Here is a 23611-nt window from a genome sequence, read left to right on the forward strand (position 1 = left end):
ACCGTGAAGAGGGTAATAGCCCTCACCTCCCACTATTCTGGTGAACAGCGACGCCCTCGATGACCGCGCCGTTGATCAATACCGTGCTCTCAATTGCTCCGTACGACACCGGTCAGAATAACGTCCTCAAATTATCGGAAAACCCATGGTTTCCATCATGAAAAAGTGATTGAAAACAGTTATAAATTATTGTTCAAGTTATTTAAACCTACAAGCAATGATGTAAAAGTTACATTCCATCGATTATTATCACCAGTGCATGATAACACGGATTTTTGCAAGGACACAATCACACACCTCTTGAAAATTTTGGGGGATCGATCCACTTCACAATGGCGAAAGTAAGTGTAATGTTTGCATTTTCATCTGATAAAACTTGATTCATTCACTGAATTATTATTTGTTTATATATTTTGTCGAGGCTTTTTTCCGGGTTGTTCATTGATTATGATGTATATTTCGTGTTTATGAAAATGACGCATGTAATGGGCACTTGACTTTCATTATTTCTGTTAGAGTTGATGAAAATGGACTGAAACTAAGTCAAACAAAAACAGAGCGTAGAATAAGGTCGGCTGAACTTACCCAAGGAAATCTAATTCAAGTAAAATGTAAATAACAACTAAAAGAGTATCGACAATGTGCGGCTTCACTTCTCACTCGTCTCACAAATCAGGAGAGAGGGAGTCTACAAAAAAATTATTATTGCAAATCAGTTAATTTATAGCTCAGCAGAAAAAATGTTAATGACGATGGAATTATATCGGCAATGAGAGCGTTCAGGAGAATTTAGTGAAAAAAGTTGTTTATCTTTCGAGATTTCCACAAAAAGAGAAAACTTTTCTTTATTCTCCAAAAATAGGACACCGAAACAGTTGAGTAATTATCAGGGGATTTCATATCTGACCTGTTTTACGAATTGTTGTCTATTGTTAAATGTTGTCTTAGTAATGACTCACGGACTAAAGCACTGCTGTAGATATTATGAAAACATCTTTTGTGACCCCTAGCTACTTTGTTTTCAATAATAGCGCAGGATAAATTACGATTAATTGATGATAAATCATGTAACAAAAATTTCCGTGCACTCAGCAAAAAAGTTTCTCTTGCCAAATACACTGAGAGAAATATTCAATAAAAATTACGTGTATTTTCCGTAATTCTGGAGCGAAATGTGGTGATCGGAAATTTTACGGAACTGTCACGTAATTTTTATCTAGAGTCACGGAATTTTTCCGGGGTGTTCCGTAATTTTTATCTGAATTATCGGTGAAAAATAACGATACCGTCATTTAAATTTTTCGAATCAACTCCGTAATCGGTAAGTGAACTGAAAGTTCCGTAATTTTTACTAAATATTTCTCTCCGTGTACATGGATTTGCCACCAGTAACTGTATAAATCCTTCCAAAAGAGCTGCCAGTGCCAGCTATATTTTCTTGTAGTCGTAACAAACAAAATATGCGATGTATTGCATTTTTCCGGAATGCATGTGCACATAATTACTACATTAGTATATATATCGTTTATAAAGGATTTTTCATGCAGGTATTGAATGTGAAGAGGAAACAATGAATTTTTCTTCGTGTGGAGTTGATAGTTTTCCGTGTGGATTGAATTATACTGGAAGAACCTGCAATTTTTCACACGATTCAATTAGACAAGTTACGAATGAGAAAAAAAAGTCGATGGAGCATTGCGGAAGTGTCGGTATAGAGGTCCCGGTTACGCTGGTACTATTAACGTGGCTCTATCCACATACCCTGGCATTTAAAAACGACAGCTGCGTTAATCAGTACATGTGTTGGAGATTCTCTATATGTCAAATAGTAACTCCAAAGACACCGTCCATGCAGCGTTTAAAGACTATTGCAAACGTTGTGACTAGTTCAGTTGCGGTGCGTACAGCAGTTACTGAAGGTTGTCCTCACTTTACAACTTGGATAAGACCGATCCAGAGAATACACAATTGGTGGGAATCAGTACTGAGCGGTCTAGCGCATCGGTCACGCGTTCAGACTTTTCCCCGTTTTTTACCTGTACCTAATATATAAAAATCCACCAACAATCCGCTATATACTCCTACAACAACTATATAATAAAAAGTAAAATGTAAATAAGTGTCAGCAAGTCGTTCGCGTTTTAATATTTCAATGGATTTTCTACTACTTCAAGTTCACTTCACAAAGTTGACAATGATGAACAGTGAATCTTACATAAGGTAAGAGTTCTCATTAAATGTTTCTATTCAATTACGTATTCGTTGAAGTTATTGTGCCTTTTTTAACACTATAATCGGATGGCATCGCTGCTGTTTTTTAGTGGTGGCATTTTTTAAATTTAAAATGGAATAATTGAGGATTGGAATAGTTATAGGGTAATGTAATTATTGTGGAGTTATTGGAAATACGTAATAGATATGTCTGTTGAAGTGTATGAGTGGAGTATGTGAATACAACGTACGATAGCTACATATGTACTATATAGTACGAGTTTATACATAGCCGTGTGCACCTCTTGATGCGTATTAAATCTAGTAGACCGCCATTGCGTGTCATCAATATATGCAGAATGTAATGTTTCTGCACAATGAGAATTTTAAATGAAGATGAAACGTCAGAAATTCCATGTTGTAAAACATTACTCAGAAGAATTACTTCATTACGTGTTCAATATTTTTCAGGAAATCTTGAGGTTTAATTATATAGTTAGGAATATATAATAGTGACTTATGTGCGGCGTGTGCGGATCTGTGGGCACATGAGTCCAATCAAAAAACTTGCATTTTGCTGTTTTATCCGGATAACCATCGGTCTCGTATCGTTGCATTTATTTCACCAAGCATAACAGTATGAAAACAATATGGATTGAATAACTTTCCATGTCTTTATACGTTATTCAAACACAATAAAGCGCATGAGTTGAACCATTTTCAGACAGACAATTAATACAGTGATTTATTGTCAGCAATAATTATCGCATAAACTATCTTTGAGGCATGCTCTTTGTGTTTTCCTGGCGGTTCGTAAATGATTATAGTAAATAGAACAGGAATTAATGCAATGTTAACATTTTTTTTTTAAATTTCATTACACACAAAAAAAATCTTATTTTTAGACTTGCGCTTTTAATTCAAGTCCTCTACAGAGTGGAAATTGAGACTTGGATCAGGGTTAATTGAATTGAATTAAATTTGATGATTAAATGTCTGAGGTCGAATCTTTCGGAATCATCAAGTTCATCTTTTCGAAAATCATGAATAGATTAAGACAATATTTAGTACTTCGTGATGATTCAAATTGAGATTTTGAAATTTATTAATTAATATTGATGCTATTAAACAATCATCATATCTTATTTAATTATTATCTCGATAGTGTTAGTTTTTTCTGAGAATTTTCGCAATGAAAGTTGAAAAATTCAACAATTTTTATTTTGTTACAATAATTTTCAAGGGCTCTGAAATTTCGTGCCTCATTGTTGATTGTGTACAATTAAACAACAGGTTATTGAATAAATCGACAGAATTTTAAAGAAAATTCTGGGATAGAACTCATTGACTCGGAGACAATTCCAGTCAGTTGTAAAAGTTTTGAGTTGATTTGTGAAGGTCTAACGTTCTGTCTTAAATCATATCAAATGAACTTTTATTTTGGGACATTCAAGTTTAGACTTTCAAATGACTCAAGTCTCCTATATTCCAAATGAAGATTGTGTCTTAAATTGCAACTGTTAAGTCTTATATTGGGCTTTTAATACATGAGTTTGAATTTATTTCTGAGTGACAACGGACACTAACTTTTGCATTCATCCCGAAAATTTAACAACAATTACAATTTTCCAGAAATTGGAAATTCAGGAATATTAATTATGAAATTTCGACATTTTCACAACTTCTCAGTTTCATATGGACCTGAACATCGAGAATTACCAGAGTATTAAAAAAAAACGATTCATCAATGAATTGAATGAATATTCCACAGATTTTTTCACGTAACTTCGTCGTTGTTAAAAATTTTAAGTGTAGGTTTCCAACAGTATGTGATGCGGGTAAATTTGAAATCCACACATTTCTTCTCTAAAATTAATTTCTTAAATGGCGAAAAAACTCCTTGCTGTCAAAAATTTAGTTCGGGGTAGTATTGAACGATATTTTGATGAATTAACACTTTAAGTCACTCATAAATGATGTTAATTCTTGTTGATTGTTAAAATGAGTATTCGTTTCGAGAGTGATAAACTGTAGATTTGAATACCAAGAAATCATTTTTTCCATCAGAAAATAATTCATCAAAATAAAATTACCTAATTCGATAATTGTTCAAATACTAAAATATTGAATTGAATGAAAATATATTTTATTTTCTTACTGGAGGTGGATAGAAAGAGTGATTTATGAGGAATAATAAACCACCAAAAATGTTTCTTTATTGTATGTTTTTAAAGCGCGTAATCTACGGGCTCAGTTGAGACTGACAGCACTTGAATTCTTGACTTATCTTCTTTTTTCTTTCACTATAGTTTGTTACAGAATTTCAAGGTGCACACGTAGTAGAAGATAGAATATAACGGAGTTACGAAGAAATAACGTTAGGTAGGCGGAGTGAATTAGCACGAATTACGCATCTGCAATTGAATGAAATTTGTGTTAATTCATGCGAGAGAGATAGAAACAGGAGCAATAAAAGAATGAGTGAAGGAGAGACCCACATATTACTGTCGTTTAATCAAACTCAATGAAGATCACGAAATAATGATTTATTGAGTTGATTGTGATGACATTATTCCACCGGGTGAATGTACGACTCTTCATATTCTTTTTTCAATTTTTAATGAGCCTTTTAAGATTTCATCTAATTCTGAAGATTTTATGACAGACAAAGTATTGATTAAATTAAAGGGGCAATTAAATTTTTTTTTTTTAATTTCACTAAAATTTGATATGAAACGAGAGATTCTGCATTTTCAACAGATTTTTCTGTCAATAAAGGGTTTCACCGGATGTTTCTCGAATTCATTTTTGAAAGACAAATTTTTTTGAGGAAAACCTTCATGTTTTGTAGTATAAGTTCACTTCATGTTTTCATAAGCATTGACATCTTATGGTATTTGTAGACTGTATTGAAAATTTAACGGAAAGTTTTAACGTGGTTACCTCTTCAGGTCCGTGCTCGTGAAGACCAGCCTTTTGTAAACATTCGAGTACTTTCTACACTTTTGTATGAATGTTAATTAGTGACAGGAGATGTAAATAGTTTTCAAGGTGAAGATATGACGGGATTTGAATGAAAAAATATATTTGTTGAGGGAATCCTCCCGGAGAAATTTATATTTGGGAGATGTGATTAAGAAATATAGCGAAGTACATTTTTTTAGACCAGTCGTTTCAGCCGATATCTCGGAATTAAAGAAACATAGCGATTCTGTTGCAAGAACATTTTTTATAAAAAAAGATGAGAGCTACAGAAAACTTATTCATGAAAATATCGTTATCTCCCTTCAATACCGAAATATCGAATGAAAATATCGTTATCTCCCTTCAATACCGAAATATCGAATGAAAATATCGAAATGGCCTCGAAAAAAATGTATTCATTATAATTTATCACTTTACAACAAATATATTGGCCCATCTCACATAAGAAGAATATATATATATATTCGCACCTGTTCTCTATATACTTTTCCAACGGGCATAGTAAATCTTTCCTCACGGATTTTTCCATTTCCGGGCAAACATGGAAAAAATTGTCTAAGAAAATTCTAGGTCGATGACAGAGAATTCTTTAAAACATCGAGATGGATTATTTCCTCGAGCTATTTTTAATGCATTGTCACTCAATTATTTATATTTCCCAATTAATGAAAATATCAAAACTGGTGCTTTCAAAAATTTGGTCCTGAGGATTGAAAGTAATCTCTGAATAAGACTTTCATAATTTTAAATTATCTGAAACATTCACTTACTATTTCCTCAGGAAGTGTCATTACGACCTTTTGGAATAAATTGTGAAACATGACTAATTTGAGAATTCAAACAGCGAGTCAATTATTTCTCCAATGTCCCTTGAACTTTCTACTTAATTATAACTTCATGGAGATAAAGGCAATCGATTTGATCGACAATCGGGATGAATTCCGTGGAAGCCCCGAATGAATGGACCGCTTTCATCTGAAAACAAGCGATATTATATTATCTCAACACTTATTTTATATTTCACATCTATTTTTTTACAACTAGAGTTGGCTTTATTTTTCTTTATATACAATAATATATATATTATATATATATTTGTATACACCCGTAAGTTCGACATGTTGGTAAAAATCGAATTAAATAGTATTTTTGAAATTAATAAACAATCGAAAAGACATATGTCATTACGAGTGCTAAATATTAAATTGAATGAATTCCATTCGGAAGAATATTTTTCAATGAATATAATAGACTGAAATAAATAATTCTTCTCCTTCGATTTTATATAACTCTGTCATTAATAGTATATTTATTTATTTTTACTACATATTTGTTAAGATTGAATTAATGCGAATTTAATAAAAGATTAAAGTAATCGAATTACTTTGTCCCAAAATATTTTTGATTGTTTTAAATCTAATTTAGTAAAAGAACATTTATCGTTGCAAACATATGGGCTTACAATATTTTAGTGAATTTTTGTCTGAGTGTATTTAATATTCACCAGGTGACTGGTCGGAGTTATCCTCAGCGTAATGCGAGATCATAAGTTTTTAAAGCTGACGAGCTAGCATGGAATGTCTCATATGCAGTAGGGGTTTCATAGTGTCCTTGCTACTGGATGTATTATATTATATACATAGCGTTTGAGTATAATGTCTATTATGTTGTGAAGCATCATGCCAAGGAGCAGCAGCATGACGGGGCTAACGTTCCCCTGGATTTCAGAATTTAATTTTATGGCACGTTATTTCATACAATGACGATCTTTATGTACGTGCAGTAATGTTCAATTGGAGTGGGTAAGAAAATTATGTAGCTCATGCGCACGCGCATTCCACGTACAATTTAATGCGTTAAAATATAATGATGATTGTCCGCTGCTACATTGAGAAATATCTGGACTTAACTCCAATCTAGTCGAATTCTCACTCTCGATACAGTTGTGTACACAAAAAGTTTTTTGTTAACACCTTTAATTATTTTTTCATTGACTCTATCTATTGACCTACGGAGGAGTCGATCAATCCTTTTTTTATCATCTCAAATTCATTAAAAATCTAATCTTATATAATTTTGTTGTTTTTGTCTGCAGAATGCTAGTGAAAGTAGAATTCCAGTGTCACGAGCGGCAAGACCATCATTTCTGCCGAAACCTAAAATAATATCGGCTTCAAATAATAGTGGGCCGACTATTGGTGGAAATTCAAGAAGATCCACTATTTTATCGTCAGGATGCTTCTTACCCCCACAACTTAATGAGGATATCGCATTGAAAACACCCAGGGGAAGATTCTCGGGGGTGCCTTGTGCGTATTCTACACCTGCTGCAGGTAAATAAAAATAGGACATTTTTTCCTCTCTTCTTTAATCATCAAATAATTCTGTTGCAATCTGATAAACAACATCTCAATTTGTTTCAAATCCAGCTTTGAGTCCATATCTCGCAATTGCCGGAAGATAATGATATTTTCATAAATGCCTTTTTGTAGTACCCAATTTTTTGTATGAAAAATTTTTACCCGAAAACTTTGCTAGGTTTCGTCATTCCGAGATGTTGGCTAAAGACTGCCTTCGAAAAAAAGTAGTAATCCCAGTTCACCACTTCGCTACTGAATTTTCTAAAACAAAAGCATGTTGATGCATTTCTCTGATTTTATGATGGGAATAAATGAATAAACTCTTTAGTTTCACTTGATTTATTCGTCCTCATTGGATAGTGCCTCACTTACAATTATATTTATAGAGACACGGCACAAAAATTGGATTTTCGGACTGTTCGGATCTTATTGATGCATATAACACAACAAATCCAAAACTTTATTTTGGACTATTGTACTGCTTCCATTCGGAACTCAATGCATCATCATGACACCCAATTACCTACGGTCTGTTTAAATTGGAATCCCAATCATTTCCAAGTAGAAATCCAATAAATCCATGGTTTAATTTCAACTTCAATTTTGGTCAAAACAATTTATTTAAAGTTTACACCTTGAAATTTTCATAACTCCGCGAATTCAATTTAGAGAGTTATATTTATGTTTGAAATTCCCGGAATTAGACCAATTTTACAAGTGATCTTTTTATGTAGCCGGCTACATATCGGGACAGGAATTGATCTCATCAAACAATACGAGTAGAACATCTTTGAAGATAACAAATTCTCCGTTGTGCAAGACTTTTTAGTACACAGAGAAAAAAGTCAAATAAAAAAACCTTATTAAAAAAATCATGCACTTTAAGTCAGCCGACACTTTCAGTTCTCCAAGTCCTCTATTTTTTCGGTTGAGAAATATATTATACCATTTATACCATTTTGAAATTAGCTTTCTAATGGTTGATGTTTTATGCCCGGATGGCGACCTATACGGGAGTTATGGCGTTTTAAACATTAAAATGGATATAAAATGTCATGTTACGTTACACTCGCACATTTTATTTTGAGAGTTCTTTCAGCATTTCATCTAATGATACGCAATGAATACGTAGTAGAAAGAAGCATTTCAAAGCTAGGAGAATGAAATTTTATATGAGATGACAGTCATTTCGCTGTTTGAATTATTCTCCGATTCCTGAACATTTAAATTCAGAAATGAAATGTCCTGTAACGCTCGCCCATTCTTAGACCATTTTTTCAAGCTCTCTTCGCTCGATACATTGCGCATATGTGATATTGAGAAGATGACAAAAGAAACTTTCCAATGATTCGCCCCTTGTTCTAGTCTTTAACTTCGTTTTCGAATTATACACGTTCAAATATAACAAATCGTTTTTTTTTCTCCCACGTGATAATTTCAGTTTTCAAGACTTCCAATTCCTACCGTCAAGGTCAACATATGTTATACCATTTTGAAGCTTATTAAATCGGCTTTCAAACGGTTATTGTTTCATCTCCGTATCATCATCCGCATTTAAGTCATGTTTTTCCGTATATCGGTTGAGTGTGAAATACCATGACACATTAGCACTTTTTGTCATATTTTTTCGGTGATTCCATAATATTGGGCCCTCAATCTTATAATACAAATATAATGTCCTGAAACGTTCCGGGATTTCCGGCTCAAAAACAATATTTACTTCATTATTACGAATAAATGAATTTTCGATTCGTATTTTTTGTAAAAAAATTCCAATCGAACGTCTATCCGCATTATTTTCAACTGTTTGTTCAAATTTGTCGGCCATTTTTTTTACCGACAACAATAATGCAAGTCAGTATGCGTGAAATCGGATTCGGAAATGCATAAAAATTGATGTTTTCACTTAGAAACAACAATAGAAAATAGTAAGAGAAAGAAATTATAAAAATCTGTAAAATCAATTCAATGATGGTATAAGTTGTAGAAAAATTGTAGGAAAGAACCCAAAAATGTTCTCGGAAAATTTTGAATAAGAGAACAATCGAAGAGTATGCACAGTTGTTTCAGTATGATAATTAAAAAGAGAAAGGAAAGAAAAACAGATGACGTGAACAATACAAAAATAATGGAAGATAGTAAAACTGAGAGAGAACGAAGAAGACGTTTCAGGGAACGTTTGAATTAAAGAACAATAGAGAACGAAAAAAAATGTTTCAATCAATGGAATTGTAAATTAAACAAGTTTATATGGGAAAGGCAATATTTATTTGTCAGACTGATTGATGATGCATCACCATTGGGTATCGCTTTTATTACGTTTTTGCTCCCGACTGGAAGCTTTGTACTAAACTTGTCCACACATGTATACCCTTTCGGGCTTTTACATTTCCCATCCTCAGTTGCCCCTGTACCGCAATTACGCCGTGGGCCGAGGGGAAAACCACATGGGAAAAAACCTTGGCCAGGTGCAGTCGTCTCTTTCGAGACTACCGCTCGTACGATGAAACCTGTGCAAGCTAGAGCGAATTCTATCTCTAAAAAACCCCTGGCATTTCCCCGACTGGGAATCGAACCCACGAATCTCATGTGCCAACCCCCTACGCTCTAAGCACACGGCCACCGCACGTCGGTTGGAAGCTTTGTAATTAACCGTTTTTTTATTCTCTAATTTTGCCTGAAAATGAAGTAGCCTTATGAAACGTGAAAATACCTGTATATGTGTGCAGTTTTTTCATTAACAAAAAAATTTGAATCAAGTAGTTGACCGAGACTATTTGGCAGGAGACATTTAATCATTATTGAATGTATTAGTTTTTCCCTCACTTTTAATTTCTACAAATACAATTGGTGGTGAGCTTCCGAATGGATTCGCAGCTATTCTGTTTATAATAATGATATTTTCTATAATGATTTTTTCGAGAAACAAGTTGATTGGTCCATTTTCAAAGATCAGAGAGTGCGTTCATCTCTTCCACAAATAATAATAATAATAATTCTTGAAAGACGATAGCATAGACAGCATGAATTTAGTAGAGGATGGAAAGTAAAGACAGACACTTAACAATATATATATTTAATTTGCATTGGCAAACAATAGAATGTATTTAACATTCACTTAATTGTCTATCAGGGGAACTGGGACGGATTGCACACGCAGTGTCGCCAATTTGGAATCTCAAGGATGAATCGTTCCAGCAGGAGCTCTCCTACAACCGAAAAGAGGATGACCTTTTCGGCTCTCTCCACGGCCAATTGACTATGCTGGAGGATATAGGGAATAGCTGCTTAGTCGAGACGACTCTCGGAAGTACCCTCAATGATATCAACAGCATCAATATCAGCAGTGGTTTATCAACACATCAGTATCTCTCATTGAATAAACAAAATTCATTTGAGCACGACGAAAGCCTCGGGATCCTCACACCGGATCAGATGACAGACTTTACAGTACCCCTGAGTTGTTCCCGCACTCCTTCGTGTGAGAATCTCACCGGTTCCCGTGGTGTGCCGGCAGCAACAACAACATCATCTTCGCATAAATCAAGACCAACAGATATACAATTCGTGGATAATCCAAACACGAATATTCTGCTGTGTGAGCGTTCCCCATCGCTGGAAGAGCTTCCACTTGATCCTAAACCCCCGGAGGGTGGAAAATTGACCGAAGAAATTTATACAAATCAACAGGTGGTCTCTTCAGTTGTGACAACGAATGTTCCATCTGCGGTGACATCAGTGACATCAGCAGCATCGCTGCCTATGAGCTTTGTTACTTCTGTGACAAGTATCACAAGTCTTGAGGCAGGTTATCAAGGGGACGGTGAAAATTCTCGTCCTGCTAGCAGAGGACCGGATCCACCTGCTGTGAACTCTGGAAGTTTACCTGGCACTCTACCAGCTTCCTGTCAAGCTTGTCGTTTGCAGGATCCAATGACAGATTCGGACTTCTTCACAGAGAGTGATGCTGACGCCCATGAAGATATGGGCCGAGGTGATCGTCGGGCCCAGGTCATCGATGGCACCTTATTTTGTGCACCTGCAGATGCTAGAAGACGCTGTCCAAGTTTTGCGGGGGAGGAGATGGACTCCAGTGGAATTTATTCAGATCTTGATAAACGTCAAGATGAGAGATTCAATGGGCTTGAACAGGTGAGCGGAGATCAAACGCCGGATACTGCTAATACACCGGATACTGCAGACACTGCTGATACACAAATGTCACAGAAGGTTCAGTTAACACCGATCCTCACTACGGATATGCCTGCGGTTATTATGGATTTTTTGCAGGTAATTATCAACGACATTTTTCATTCATTGAAGATTGTTTTTACAGTGTTGGAATATTATTATTGCAAGTTAGAAAACTTGAAATTTTTAACAAGTGACATGTCATTTGTATAGAATTCTTCATTGATGACGTAGTTAATTTTTTAAATATTCTGGTAATTTTCAATTATCGGGTCCATGCGGAAAAACAATGAAAATGTTGAAAATTCATGCAATCATTTTCTTGAATTTTGAATATATTATAAATTCAATTGTATTTGATGCTGCATTTTCTTGCTGAACTTAAAAATTCAAGTTTTCATTGAAATGTCAATAATTAATTACCATGAAAAATCCAATCTTCTTAAACTTTCAATCTCAACGGGAAATTTAGTGACCGTTTTTCATTGGAATTGAGATTTTCCGAATATTTAAACGATATCTATCAAATTTGTGAAAAATCATCTACAGACTAGACGCAAATTATCGGCTTGATAACTTCTCCGTAACTAGCGAGATCACTCGATTTTTAAAAATCACTTGACCAAGAATACTGCACTCTGATTGGGTCCAATAAAAATTTAAAAACTAATCCTATATAGACTTTTTTATGATGAGAAAATAGGAATCTTCATCACAGATAACTCAAGGCCCCGATGAACCACCTATTGAATGGGATCTTTTGCTTAAATTCCATCTAGCTTAAAATATATTGAAATTTGGCAAATAAATTTGTGTTGCGGGAACAACTCGGAAGATTATGAAAGGATCATGGAGGATAATGAAGATAAAAAAGGAAAAATCTTTGAAGAGCGCTAAACAGTTATATTGATTGAAAAGGATTTACCAAGTTTAAAAATAATAGACAATGCGCAGCCTACCATTGCATCTAGCTGTCATTCAATGCAGTGGATAGCAATGCTGAGCTGCGTATTTTTTATTATTTTTTTGTACCCTTGGTAGATCCCTTTCAATCATAGCCACGATTTAGCGCCCTTCAATGATTTTTCCTCTTTTTCTTTCATTATCCTTTTATTGGATTATGGAGATCGAAATAAATAGACACTTGGAGTATTTTGAAGACTGAGAATTATTATTAAAAATTATTAGATTGACAGTTAAGACTCTTGACTCAAGAGGTACTTTTCTGAATGACGACTTACTTCGAACTGACTAAACATTACTTGTGAGCTCCAGGTTAAACTCCTCTGCAGAGGGCAATATAATTTCTCCTTCTACCCTTAATCCTTGGTCTTTCCTTTCTTGACCCTTTCTGGCCACCGTATGTATTTCGGGAAAAACCCGCACCCTCCGGGACTTCCCCCTTTTTTGTTATAACATGAAGGGAAAGTCCCACATCAACAAAGAAATAAATATTTCCTAAATCCGGAAATATAAAAACTCTGGAAGAGTGATGTTTGAACCTGAGCCTCGAAATCCAACACTTTTTATAACCATTCGTGTAGTTGCCGCAACACAAAATCGATCCCAAATGTATATTAATCAGATAGAATTAAAAGAAAAGATTAGGTTCGATAGATAGTCCATGCGGCACTTCAATCACTCTATTTCCAATAAATCTTCATTGTTGTTCCCTCTTTTCTGAGCATAATAGATAATAATAAAATGTCAACAGGTTCCAAAAAATCCACTGAACACAACAAGTGATTCCAACTCCTCAGGCGGACATGAGATAACAGTAATTCATGTAGAAACAGCAGTAGACACCCATCGAAACCTGACAAAAGCCCAAGGAAAAGTGGAAGCTTCCGCTCTGAAAAAATACAAGATGCCAAAGAAAAATGTAGAATCAAAAATAAAAGCGATGATTGAGTCAACGACTAAAGAGGATTCACCAAAGGAATTGAGGCGCGTCACGAGGGTCCGTAAAAACGGTCATTGGGATGCGGTGATGAGTAAGATTGAAGCGGGTAAATCCGAGCAGCGATTAAGGCCGCAACGCAAAGAAGTCAAGTCACGTTTTATGCAAAGTCTCACATCATCGGCTTCTACTTCAAGTACTCCAACAATGTCTTCACCGTCAGGTGGACATATTGCTTCTTCCAAAAGATCCCCAGGTGATGCTAACAACAATGGCAAAGCCACGAAGGACAAAAGGTTCAGTAACATTGTTTTATTTCGTAGAAAGACCATTTTTCAACATGTTTTTATACTGAAGGAAAATATTTTTTCAGACGATCGCGCGGGCGTCAGGGCATAAATTCCCCCAGTCAAGAAACTGCTCGTAGCTCAGTCCGCAGTTCAATGAGCGATCTGAGTAGTGGACTCAGCAAAGAAACTGTTCTCAGTAAGTAATCGTAATCATTTATTGGGTCTTCATTTTAAGAGTGGAAAGCATTGGAAACCAGGGTCAAACAATGCAGAGGCAATTCTTCACTGAGAATGCCCTCATTATTTTTATTACCAATATTTATTATTACCAGCATTGCTGTAATGGAGTGATAAAAGAGATAGGTGCGACAAGTCATGCAAATTACTTGCTCAATACCAATTGGAAGCCGATCCAGTGGAAAAAATCCTTTTATAAATTTCTCTCAATTTCTTTTTCTCAACAAATTGGCAGAATAAGAAATTAAAATGCTGGCGGCGTGTAATCGGATTTCATTCCGGGATATATTGATCCATGAACTCCAAATCAATCTATTAGCAATGACAAATTCCCCATTTAGCTAAAAGTTCAGTAAATCTGACATCAAAATAGATTATCAACTTGAAGGGCTCATCCCCGCGGTAATGGGCCCGTTGATGAAGCTAATTCATACTTCTGCCGAAATTCTCAATAGAATTTCTAATGAGTCTTATTCCATAACTCTCCTCAGCGATAGCAATCAATGAAGTAATTCTAATTCAATAGCGCAGCGGTAAAATGGTGCAAGTCGAAAAAAGTAACTTTACAGGAGCACTGACAACCTGATTGATCCTCTCTTATCAGTTTGTGCAAATTAATTAATGAATTTTATTTTATTTTGGGTCAGTTCCACCCTCCGCAGTCATTAATTTCTAAGAATTCGGGGACTTAGCTCGCATTGTGTTTCACGTTCGAGAGTTAAATCGAGTTCTTTCCCCGTTTTTAATTGAGAAAGCTATGTCGATTTAGTCCCTTTTTCAACTGATTATTTTCACCCAAATAGAATGCAAGATGCAAAAGTCGTCAGTATTAATTATTCCCAATTTGTGGCGTATAAACTCCATTCAAGATTTAAGTAATTTCTCGTGATCGAAGCAATTGTAATTATCGAGTGATCGGGTGAGAACATGAATGGGGAGTTTTTTGGTATTGACATTTTCTGCTCATAATGTCTTCTTCATGAGTTACAATCTCTTAACTATCATTATGTAGAGAAATAATTTCTGAATAGAATGAAGATGCACAAATGGTAAATATGAATGATTTCGAATTTCTGGTGTATGAGCAACTCTATTGAAGATTCAAGTTATTTCTCGGGTTCCCTCGGAGACTCTCGTAATCCCCTGCCTCGCCAACATTTTATGTACGTATACATATAGGACGTATCGGTATATGCATAGCATAGCATCATGCGCTAAGCTGGCTGACTGCCTTTCGGTTGTCCGCATCTTTGTAGGTTCAGTATCCCCGCGTTTTCTATTCGGGTCACCCACGGTGGAACGTCCGGTTCAATCGACAGCAAAGTACATGATTAATACTTCATTTCCCCCCAAAAAATCGCCACAAGTCCTCTAAATGCCCAGATTCATCTCCATTTCACTTGAATATAAAACTAAGAATGGGTGAATTTGAATTTCGAATGATTAAAGAACGTGGAAAATTGGTTTAATCGTAATTATAGACATGTACCAGTTTTGGATACTGAAAATATCAAGATGAATCAGTGAAAAGCGTGAAGGAAAAGTAGAGGTTGTTGATGGGGCTGAGCAGGTCAACGGCATATAGCCGTTTATTTCCGGCATTGTGTATTCCTCGAGGTTCTGTCCCGTTGGATTCTCGGTTGCCTCGGCAACCGCGCCGGTCCCACGGCTAGACCCTTTACCGTTGCCCCCGTCGCCCCCGTTACCCCCGTTGCCCCTGTTGGCCCCGTTGCCTTACCTTCTGGCTATTCGCACTTTTCCCCCACTTGATAAATATCCATTCCATGTAAAAGGTAGACAGGTGTATCACCTGGCAACCACGTGCTCCATCCAAGGTCGATGGCAAGAGAATCATTCTTGAGGTTTTCATGCATAACTTGTCGCATTAGTTGAAGACTGTGCTAACCGGATGTATCAATTCAACGATTTAGTTATCGTATTTGAAATATATAATAATGTAATTGTTTGGTTTGGTTTGGTCGTCATTAGTGGTATAATGTACATGAAGGTATTGAAATTTTCGTGGACATGTTGTGGTGGTAGATTGAAAGTGGAAATGAGGGTAAAAGCGTGCCATGATACCTCACTAATCTGTGAGGCTGCAGGGTGATTGGCCGTTTAGATACCTGCAGTGGAATTTTCTCTCAGAATAGTCACCAAGGGCAAAAAATATATGATGTAGGTATCGATGAACCCCTGAGCATTGGCTCTGTGCAGATTTTCTTGGGTGAGACAATGGATGTCTTTAGTACAGAACTCTGAGAGTTCTTGGATTCTTCGGGGAATAATAACAGTTGAATCTGATCTTTGATGCAATTTGCGAGTCAGATTACTGTTATTTTCATTGTGATTGTTGCTGCGGTTGTTCTTGGGGTTTTCATCATGGGGCAGCAAGGATCCAAGGGTAGGACTACTCCTGTTCGCGCTGACCTAGTAAGGGAATCAAAAATAGGATTTGGAAGCTTCAAACGAGGTACTTTCCGGGATAAACAATATTTTTTATGGGTGTAACTAGAGCAAGTTGTGGGTTTTTAAACTGGGGAGTGGAGGGGTTATGGGTTTTAAAAATAAAAAGATCGGAACCGCGAGGATACTAATGTTTTTTTAATAAATCCCACGCAGAAAAGAAATTACTCTGGCGTTTGAAATAGAAAAAGAATTTTAGTAATTTTAGTTTCATTCGTTTTTCTATGTAAATAGGAAAATATTATTATGAGAATAGTAAATAATATTTACAATTCTTAGAGATATTCATTATATTCCCTTTGGAAATTATTTGTCGACACATAGGATAGGCAGGGGACTAATATAAGAATATATAGAAGAAACATATACGAAATATTTATTACACATATTTTTCTTATGTAAATTGTGCCAATTTATCACCTTTTTAAATTACGGGCATTTTTGGAAATAGTAAACAGAAATAAAATAAGGAAATTTAGATTTTTGAGAAGTTTAAAAATTTTTTTAAATTCATATTTCGAAAACGGTTAGAGTGAAAAGTTTGAAAAAAAAATTAAATACCTTTCTCATTATCTACTATTATCCCCAAAATAATCAGCAAAATCCAAATTTCAAAATTGAATCTGTGTTTGTTTTTTCGGAAAATGCCCCATATATCCTTTCAAAACATGAATTTTATCGTTTTGATGATTCTACAAAATATTCGATGGTGCCTAGAAAATCACAGCATTAGAAAACTTTCGAGTAATGAATCCTTAAAAAATATTTTGAAGTTAAAAATTGTTATAAATTGCAGTTTAACTTTCTCAAACCAAAATAAACTCATCAACGGATATTAATTATTCAAAAATAAGTTATTGAAAATCGATTATGATTTAATTATTGTATAATGATTATTACTTATTATTTTCTGTAATCATAATATTTAATTACCCTTATAAATATTCCTCCCACCTCTCAACTTCTCCCATTCTCCCCTACACGGAAAAATTGCAATAAAAATTCTGGTTAGGGCAAAATAAATTCATTAACAGAATCTAATTATTTACGGTCCGTCATAAAATATGCTTCATTCAATAATAATTCAATTTTATAACTCCTCAGAACGATCTATAACTGCAGTGACCCAACAACGAAGAACCGTGAACGGTCGTGCGACCCTCAAGTCTCGAGTCCCCAGTCACGATGCCAAAAAGGCCGGTACACTTGACTTATCACCACTCAACCTGGGTAAGCCAATGATCTAAATACTCCAATATTATTCACTCCTCTTTGTTCATACATTTGTATTCTTTCGACTCTACAGAAAAGACCCCGGTACCGATTCGCAAGTCGACATCCTCTCGACGCTCAGCACCAAACAGTGGACCAGTTTATTCTGTAAAACAAACTACATTAATGTCTACACCGGTCACTAAAGGTAAATCATTTTTATTGATGGGTTTAGAGAAACCTTTAACCTTTTTACAACACTGGAAAAAGAATTGAGTTGCTCTACTGGGAAATTAAGTGACATTCGATTGCAAAGTGGTAAACTAGGACAAGTGCACTTTTTTCGAGGTCAGTTCTTAGTCAATATCTCGAAATTAAAGGGTGATAATGGTATTTTTGTAATTACCTTTTTTGTAGTTCTCGTCTTATTTTTTATAAAAAATCGTTGAGCGAAAAAAAGTGTTTCTTCAGCTCTGAGATATTGGTTAAAAGTGGGACTCGAAAAAAATGGATTTATCAGAGTTTACTACTGCGATATTGAATTAAAGACTTTAGAATTGAAATCGAAAAAAAATTTCCCTGAAGATAACTCCTGAGAAGTGTATTTTTCACTATTGGAAGTGGAGAAAAATTTTAAAAAGCCCAGAGTACGGTAGATTATTCTCCTCACACCGTGTTGCTTCTATTATTTTTTCTGGCTGGTATCATTCGATCTAGCTATTCGGTACTCAACTGATAACTTTTTAATTATTTTGTCTCTTACCTATACGTATGAAAGAAAACCGTCGAATCGAGTTGATTAAAATTGATATATTGAATTCAATTGTGGTATTCAGGAAAAAATTGATCAAATTAATCAATAAAAATAGCCCTGTGCTTTTTAAACCTTTATTCTCAATTTTTAAGAATGAACTTTTGTTTGTCTCAAGGCGCAATTTCATGGGCTCAAATTTCAACGAAAAAATGAAGTCCCGAATACAATTCGAGGTTCAAAATTAATTGGATATTTCCTTCTAACTTTCCTGGAAACAAAAGAGCTCCTCAAGTTTTCAAGAACCTGGGAATGCTTAATTGTTTGCAGTAAACCTATTCGGAAATATTCGATAATTCCGAGGCCCTCGTGGTATTATATTAGTGATAATTTCCCTCTGTCCTGTCAATTATTCTTCATGAACCTGTCAGAAATTTGCGGATAGAAGTTGATAGGCGTTGACTAAAATAAATTAATCAATTGAAAATGCATCGATTTGGGGAGAATTCATTGAAGGAAATCGATAAGAAGAGTGAGAACAATGTGAAAAAATCACGGGACCCTAAATACTGTACATCAATTTTAAAAAATTACCCCTGTGTTTTATGAAATCGTTTTACATTCAAGAAGTTTTTATTTCAGAGACATCAAAAAGTTTATATAAGACGACTCCACCAAAAATTAGATGGAAATTTCGTGTGTTGTTCGGTGATATGAACCTGAAAATTCCTCTAATCTATCAAATTTCTGCTTTTTTATATTTCTATAAAAAAAAAGAGAGCACGCGATTGCCAATTGAGAATTACGTCATTATGTCGTAATTTTCTCTGAACTTCTATCTTTCTGCGTTATATTTTTCCCAGTTGTTTGCCAACCGTAAGATGCTCTTCAGAACATTTCATTTTTTTTAAATCCACATCTTTATTTGCTGATAAAGCAATAGTTGCCAAGTGTAATTAGGAAATATTCCAATCATTAAAAAGTAAAAGATGATATTGAACTAGTTTGTTAATCCTTTGTGCTTAAAATTCCATTCCGCAAAAGGATCAATTACTCAATCAGTTTGGGTAGATGGTTTGATATTGAGGTATAGGAGTTTGTATTTTAACGAACAGTTTCCATTTATCCATCTCCATTTATAAAATGAGCTTAAAAGCTAAATGAATAAAGCGACGTATTCGCTCGAACAAATTCTCTATGAATAATTTTTGGCTCTAAACCCACTGAGAAAATAAGCTGCAAATGCTTTCAATCTTTTATAAGTCAAGGAAAGCTGTGGAACAGTCGGCTCTGATTGATTTTCTAAAATTATATCTGTTTTATTTAAATTGAACTATTTGATGCGAATATAGTGACAGAGAAGAGCTTTATTTGGAGGAGGACGTGACTTTGACGAACTTGTGTAATGAAAAAATTTGCGCAAATGTTGAGTGACTGTGTTTTCAATAGACTTCAGTGGGTGACTAGTGCCAAAATACTGATGGGGAATAACTGCGCGTAAAGTTCCCGAAAATCGTCGGCGGTTTAACGTGTGTCTCGAGGGTCTCGAGCTAATTCAGTCGAGCTGAATCTATGAAACAGAGAGTGTCGTCATATCTTGATCATTTAATTAAGACCTTAAATTCCTTGGTCGATACGTCGAAGACATGTCTTCTACTTATTGACATTCAGATTGATTCTAAACTCTACACTCAAATGAGCCTTCCGGAATAATTTAGTGAAGTGTCGCAATAACTTTTATCCACAATTAAATCATCCGTTTATGAAGACAAAGAATAAATTAATATCGCATATAATTTCCTTTAAATTCGTCGCCTGAAATTTCCATTGAATGAAAGTATAGAATTTGACCTTGATTAAATACATACTGTCGAGGGTAGGCGTTTCCTTCAAAATTGGTACTTCCGGTTGTTCAATGGCCTGGAGTAATAAGAGCGTAGGTGATAGTTTAATGTTAAATGAATTTTTATTTCAATGCAACTCACAGATAACGATAATCGTAAATTATTACAACTTTAAAAAGTTGTGAATTAAAATTTTTTTAATTAAAATTATCATTTATATCTCGTAAAATACCGAGTCCAACCTAAACTCGTAATTTACGATATATAAATCTATTCAAAACCCTTGATTAACAAGATTGAGTTTGATAAAAATTATAATTAACTTAAGACGTAACATTTTCAAATCAAATATAAATCTCGTGAGTGACATTTTATCTTTCGTATACGGATGTTCCACTCCCATATGCAATCGAAATTCGCGTCATTAAAATTTAGCAAATAATCCCTGTGATTGATATAAAAAAAACATAACAATTGCGCGTATCGTGATTATTTAATGGTTAACGAAGTTTTATGATGATACGATAATAAAAACACAGAAAAATGTTTGCCACCTTGAAACTTCGTGAGTTATTGAATAATGACAAAATGCAAAAACGTTACATTCTGTCACGTCAACCCCACAGTAAGTTTGCCATAAAAACGAAAAAAAAAAAACGTTAATTCTGGCTATATGGGTGTAGTACACCCTTAAGGTAATGTTTCCTGTGTATGGGAGGAGTTTTATGGCCCTTAGCATGTGGTAATTATTCGGTAGGTGGTACATCTTCTAAACTAGGTGAATATAGTAGTAAGGAAACCCTTGACCATTACGAAAGGACACCGGGCTATAATGCTGTCTCCATTTTCACTGAGCTCTGTACCTCCTCCTCATTAAATAAAGTACGCATGGGGTACTTACGGGCGGCTCGTCAGGTATACTGTAAATCCGATTGGCCAATTGCCAAAGGGCCGTTAAGTACGAAAGTGTCGGGTACTTAGACTATTTACCATTCATTGAATAGACGTGCCGAGTGACACATTGGTGGTGTTAGATTTTTCTACTTCATTTCATCATAATATAATCATTAATTCATTTGCTAAAAAGACTTTTGAGGGTAGACGGTGATGGCGCCTGTACTGTTGATTTCAGATTCAATCAGAAGAGAATCTAATTCAAGTACAACTATTTCACCGAGGATTTCCATTACTACTCGTCAACAAGCAACACAGACTAATTGTTTGGATGAGTCATCGAGGATTAATAGAGCGGAGAATGCTGTTGATGCTCTCTGTTTAACTATTCAGTATTTAATGAGACAAGTGAGTAGTCGTTCACCTTTTTTAGTTCATTATTCCTTAAGAGATTCCTTCAAAATTACCGGAGACAAAATGTCAAATGACAAAACTGAAATCTCATTTTGATTATCACTGAGTGAGGGCTCAGAATCCAAAACAATTCACTAAAGAGGAAATTGTGAGGGAATATTTATATATGTAAGATAAATATAAGAATGGGTAAAGTTGATCGATATTAGTAATAATTATTGGTTGAAATTAGTAAACTATTAGTGGATGAAAATGAGTAGTAAATGAAATTTGTCATCATGGGTATTATTTTGGTATTTTCAGAATGAGGAGGCTTCGAAGAAGGTACAAAAAACCTTGTGTAACTCCAATGCAACCCAAATCATTCTTCAGGAGACACTTACCTCTGAACGTGAAAAGCACCAGAAAGCTCTAAATGATCTTCGATCAGATTTAGAAATTGAATATACAGGACGAATCTCAACGCTGGAGAAGACACTAAGTGAAGAACGATCTGCTTTTGAGGAACGTTTGAAATCCTCTCTCAATGACTTGATAAAACAGCACGAGACGGAAATTGAAAAATTCAAATCAGAACACTCGAAGGAACTGGAGCAGAAGTATACCAATGAAAATGTTCAGGAGCCACTTGAAGATTTGCCATCCCAATTTCCCCTTAAGGATTCCATCAAGCAAGAGATGGAGTCCCTAAGATCCTGCATTAAGCCAATTCTAATAATGAAACAACGAGTTAATGGAAAACTTAAATACGAGAATAATTTATTGTTGAAGAAACTCAAAGAGAAGCAATTGAAAATTCAGATTCTTGAGACTGAACTCGAAAAATTGAGAAAATCAAACAATTTAGTCAATTCGGATACTAGCAGTGATCAATCGTCGAGTTTGCACGCAGAAGTTTGGTCTTTAAGATCGGTTTTAGAACTACGGAGCCAGGAAAATTGTTCAATGAGAAGTGAAATTGAGACCCTACGACGTGATGTAGAGGGTAGAGATACTCTCGAGCAAAAAGTCGAGTCCCTCGAGGCTAGATGCGAAGACCTGAAAGCCCAGCTGCAGAGTAAAGAGTGCTATGAACGAACTTTATCTCATCAAAATGAAATTCTCCTGGGTTCATTCCACGAGGTTTCTAAACACAACAAACGACTAACCCAGAGAAACGAGGAACTCCAATGGAGATTGAGACAGAAGAACGAAGTTGTGAGTGTCCTGGCGAACCAGCTGGCAACGCCTGATAGATTGTCAAGGTCTTTAGGCCCTGAGCACATTGAACATTCGATAACTGCTGAGAAAAATCCCACATCTTCTTCAATGATTAAATTCATGGTGCAGAAAGGAGATTCTGTGTCGTGGACGTTGGAGATTGATGAGTCTTCTGATCCTTTACCTACTAATGAAGCTACAGCCACGGTTTCGAGGCAGAATTCCTTGAGGAGAACTCCACGAAAATCATTGGACATTAGAGCGAGATCAAAGAGTGTTTCTACTTCAGATACAATGCGTGAGGATGGGTGGGCTCCAGCCTATAATTCAACACCTGTTTCTGGGAGGAGACCCAGGAGTGATCCCTCTGTCTCTCCTGCAGGTCAGATACCTGTAGATGTTGCTAATGATCAGCAAACAGCAGGACCTACTCCTCAAGAAGCTGGAGGGGAAGCAATGATCTCTGAAGAGACATCTGCTACAAGCAGTGAGGATGAGTCCTCAGCCAGTACTGATATTCCACGTATCGCTATGGAGTTTGCATGGACTAATCCTGTCGAGTGAAGTAAGTGTAAACATCGGGTCAAATTCTTTCTAAATATTTGAGAAGGATAATGCTGCCTTGTCAGCTTAATGGCAGATGTAACAAAAACCAA

The 23611-nt window shown here is 35.4% G+C and overlaps 1 protein-coding gene across 1 annotated transcript; it reads left to right on the plus strand.

Annotated features, from left to right (window-relative positions):
• The first annotated feature begins 53 nt into the window (after positions 1 to 53).
• LOC105266996 (uncharacterized) lies at positions 54 to 23605 on the plus strand. Its single transcript, XM_011305557.1, has 9 exons — positions 54 to 341; positions 7292 to 7529; positions 10690 to 11846; positions 13462 to 13943; positions 14021 to 14133; positions 17745 to 17870; positions 17947 to 18060; positions 21580 to 21749; positions 22059 to 23605. The coding sequence occupies exons 1-9, from the start codon at positions 333 to 335 to the stop codon at positions 23517 to 23519; spliced, it is 3870 nt and encodes a 1289-aa protein (XP_011303859.1). The 5' UTR covers positions 54 to 332; the 3' UTR covers positions 23520 to 23605.
• Positions 23606 to 23611: the final 6 nt, after the last annotated feature.

This window comes from Fopius arisanus, unplaced genomic scaffold (genome assembly GCF_000806365.1).
Source record: "Fopius arisanus strain USDA-PBARC FA_bdor unplaced genomic scaffold, ASM80636v1 scaffold00043, whole genome shotgun sequence".
Taxonomy (NCBI): Eukaryota; Metazoa; Arthropoda; class Insecta; order Hymenoptera; family Braconidae; genus Fopius; species Fopius arisanus.

Excerpts from the sequence above, each read along its gene's own strand:
- LOC105266996 (XM_011305557.1), top strand. Across the intron at positions 7,530-10,689 it reads GTATTCTACACCTGCTGCAG|GGGAACTGGGACGGATTGCA; the intron begins GTAAATAAAAAT and ends ATTGTCTATCAG. Across the intron at positions 11,847-13,461 it reads TTATTATGGATTTTTTGCAG|GTTCCAAAAAATCCACTGAA; the intron begins GTAATTATCAAC and ends AAATGTCAACAG.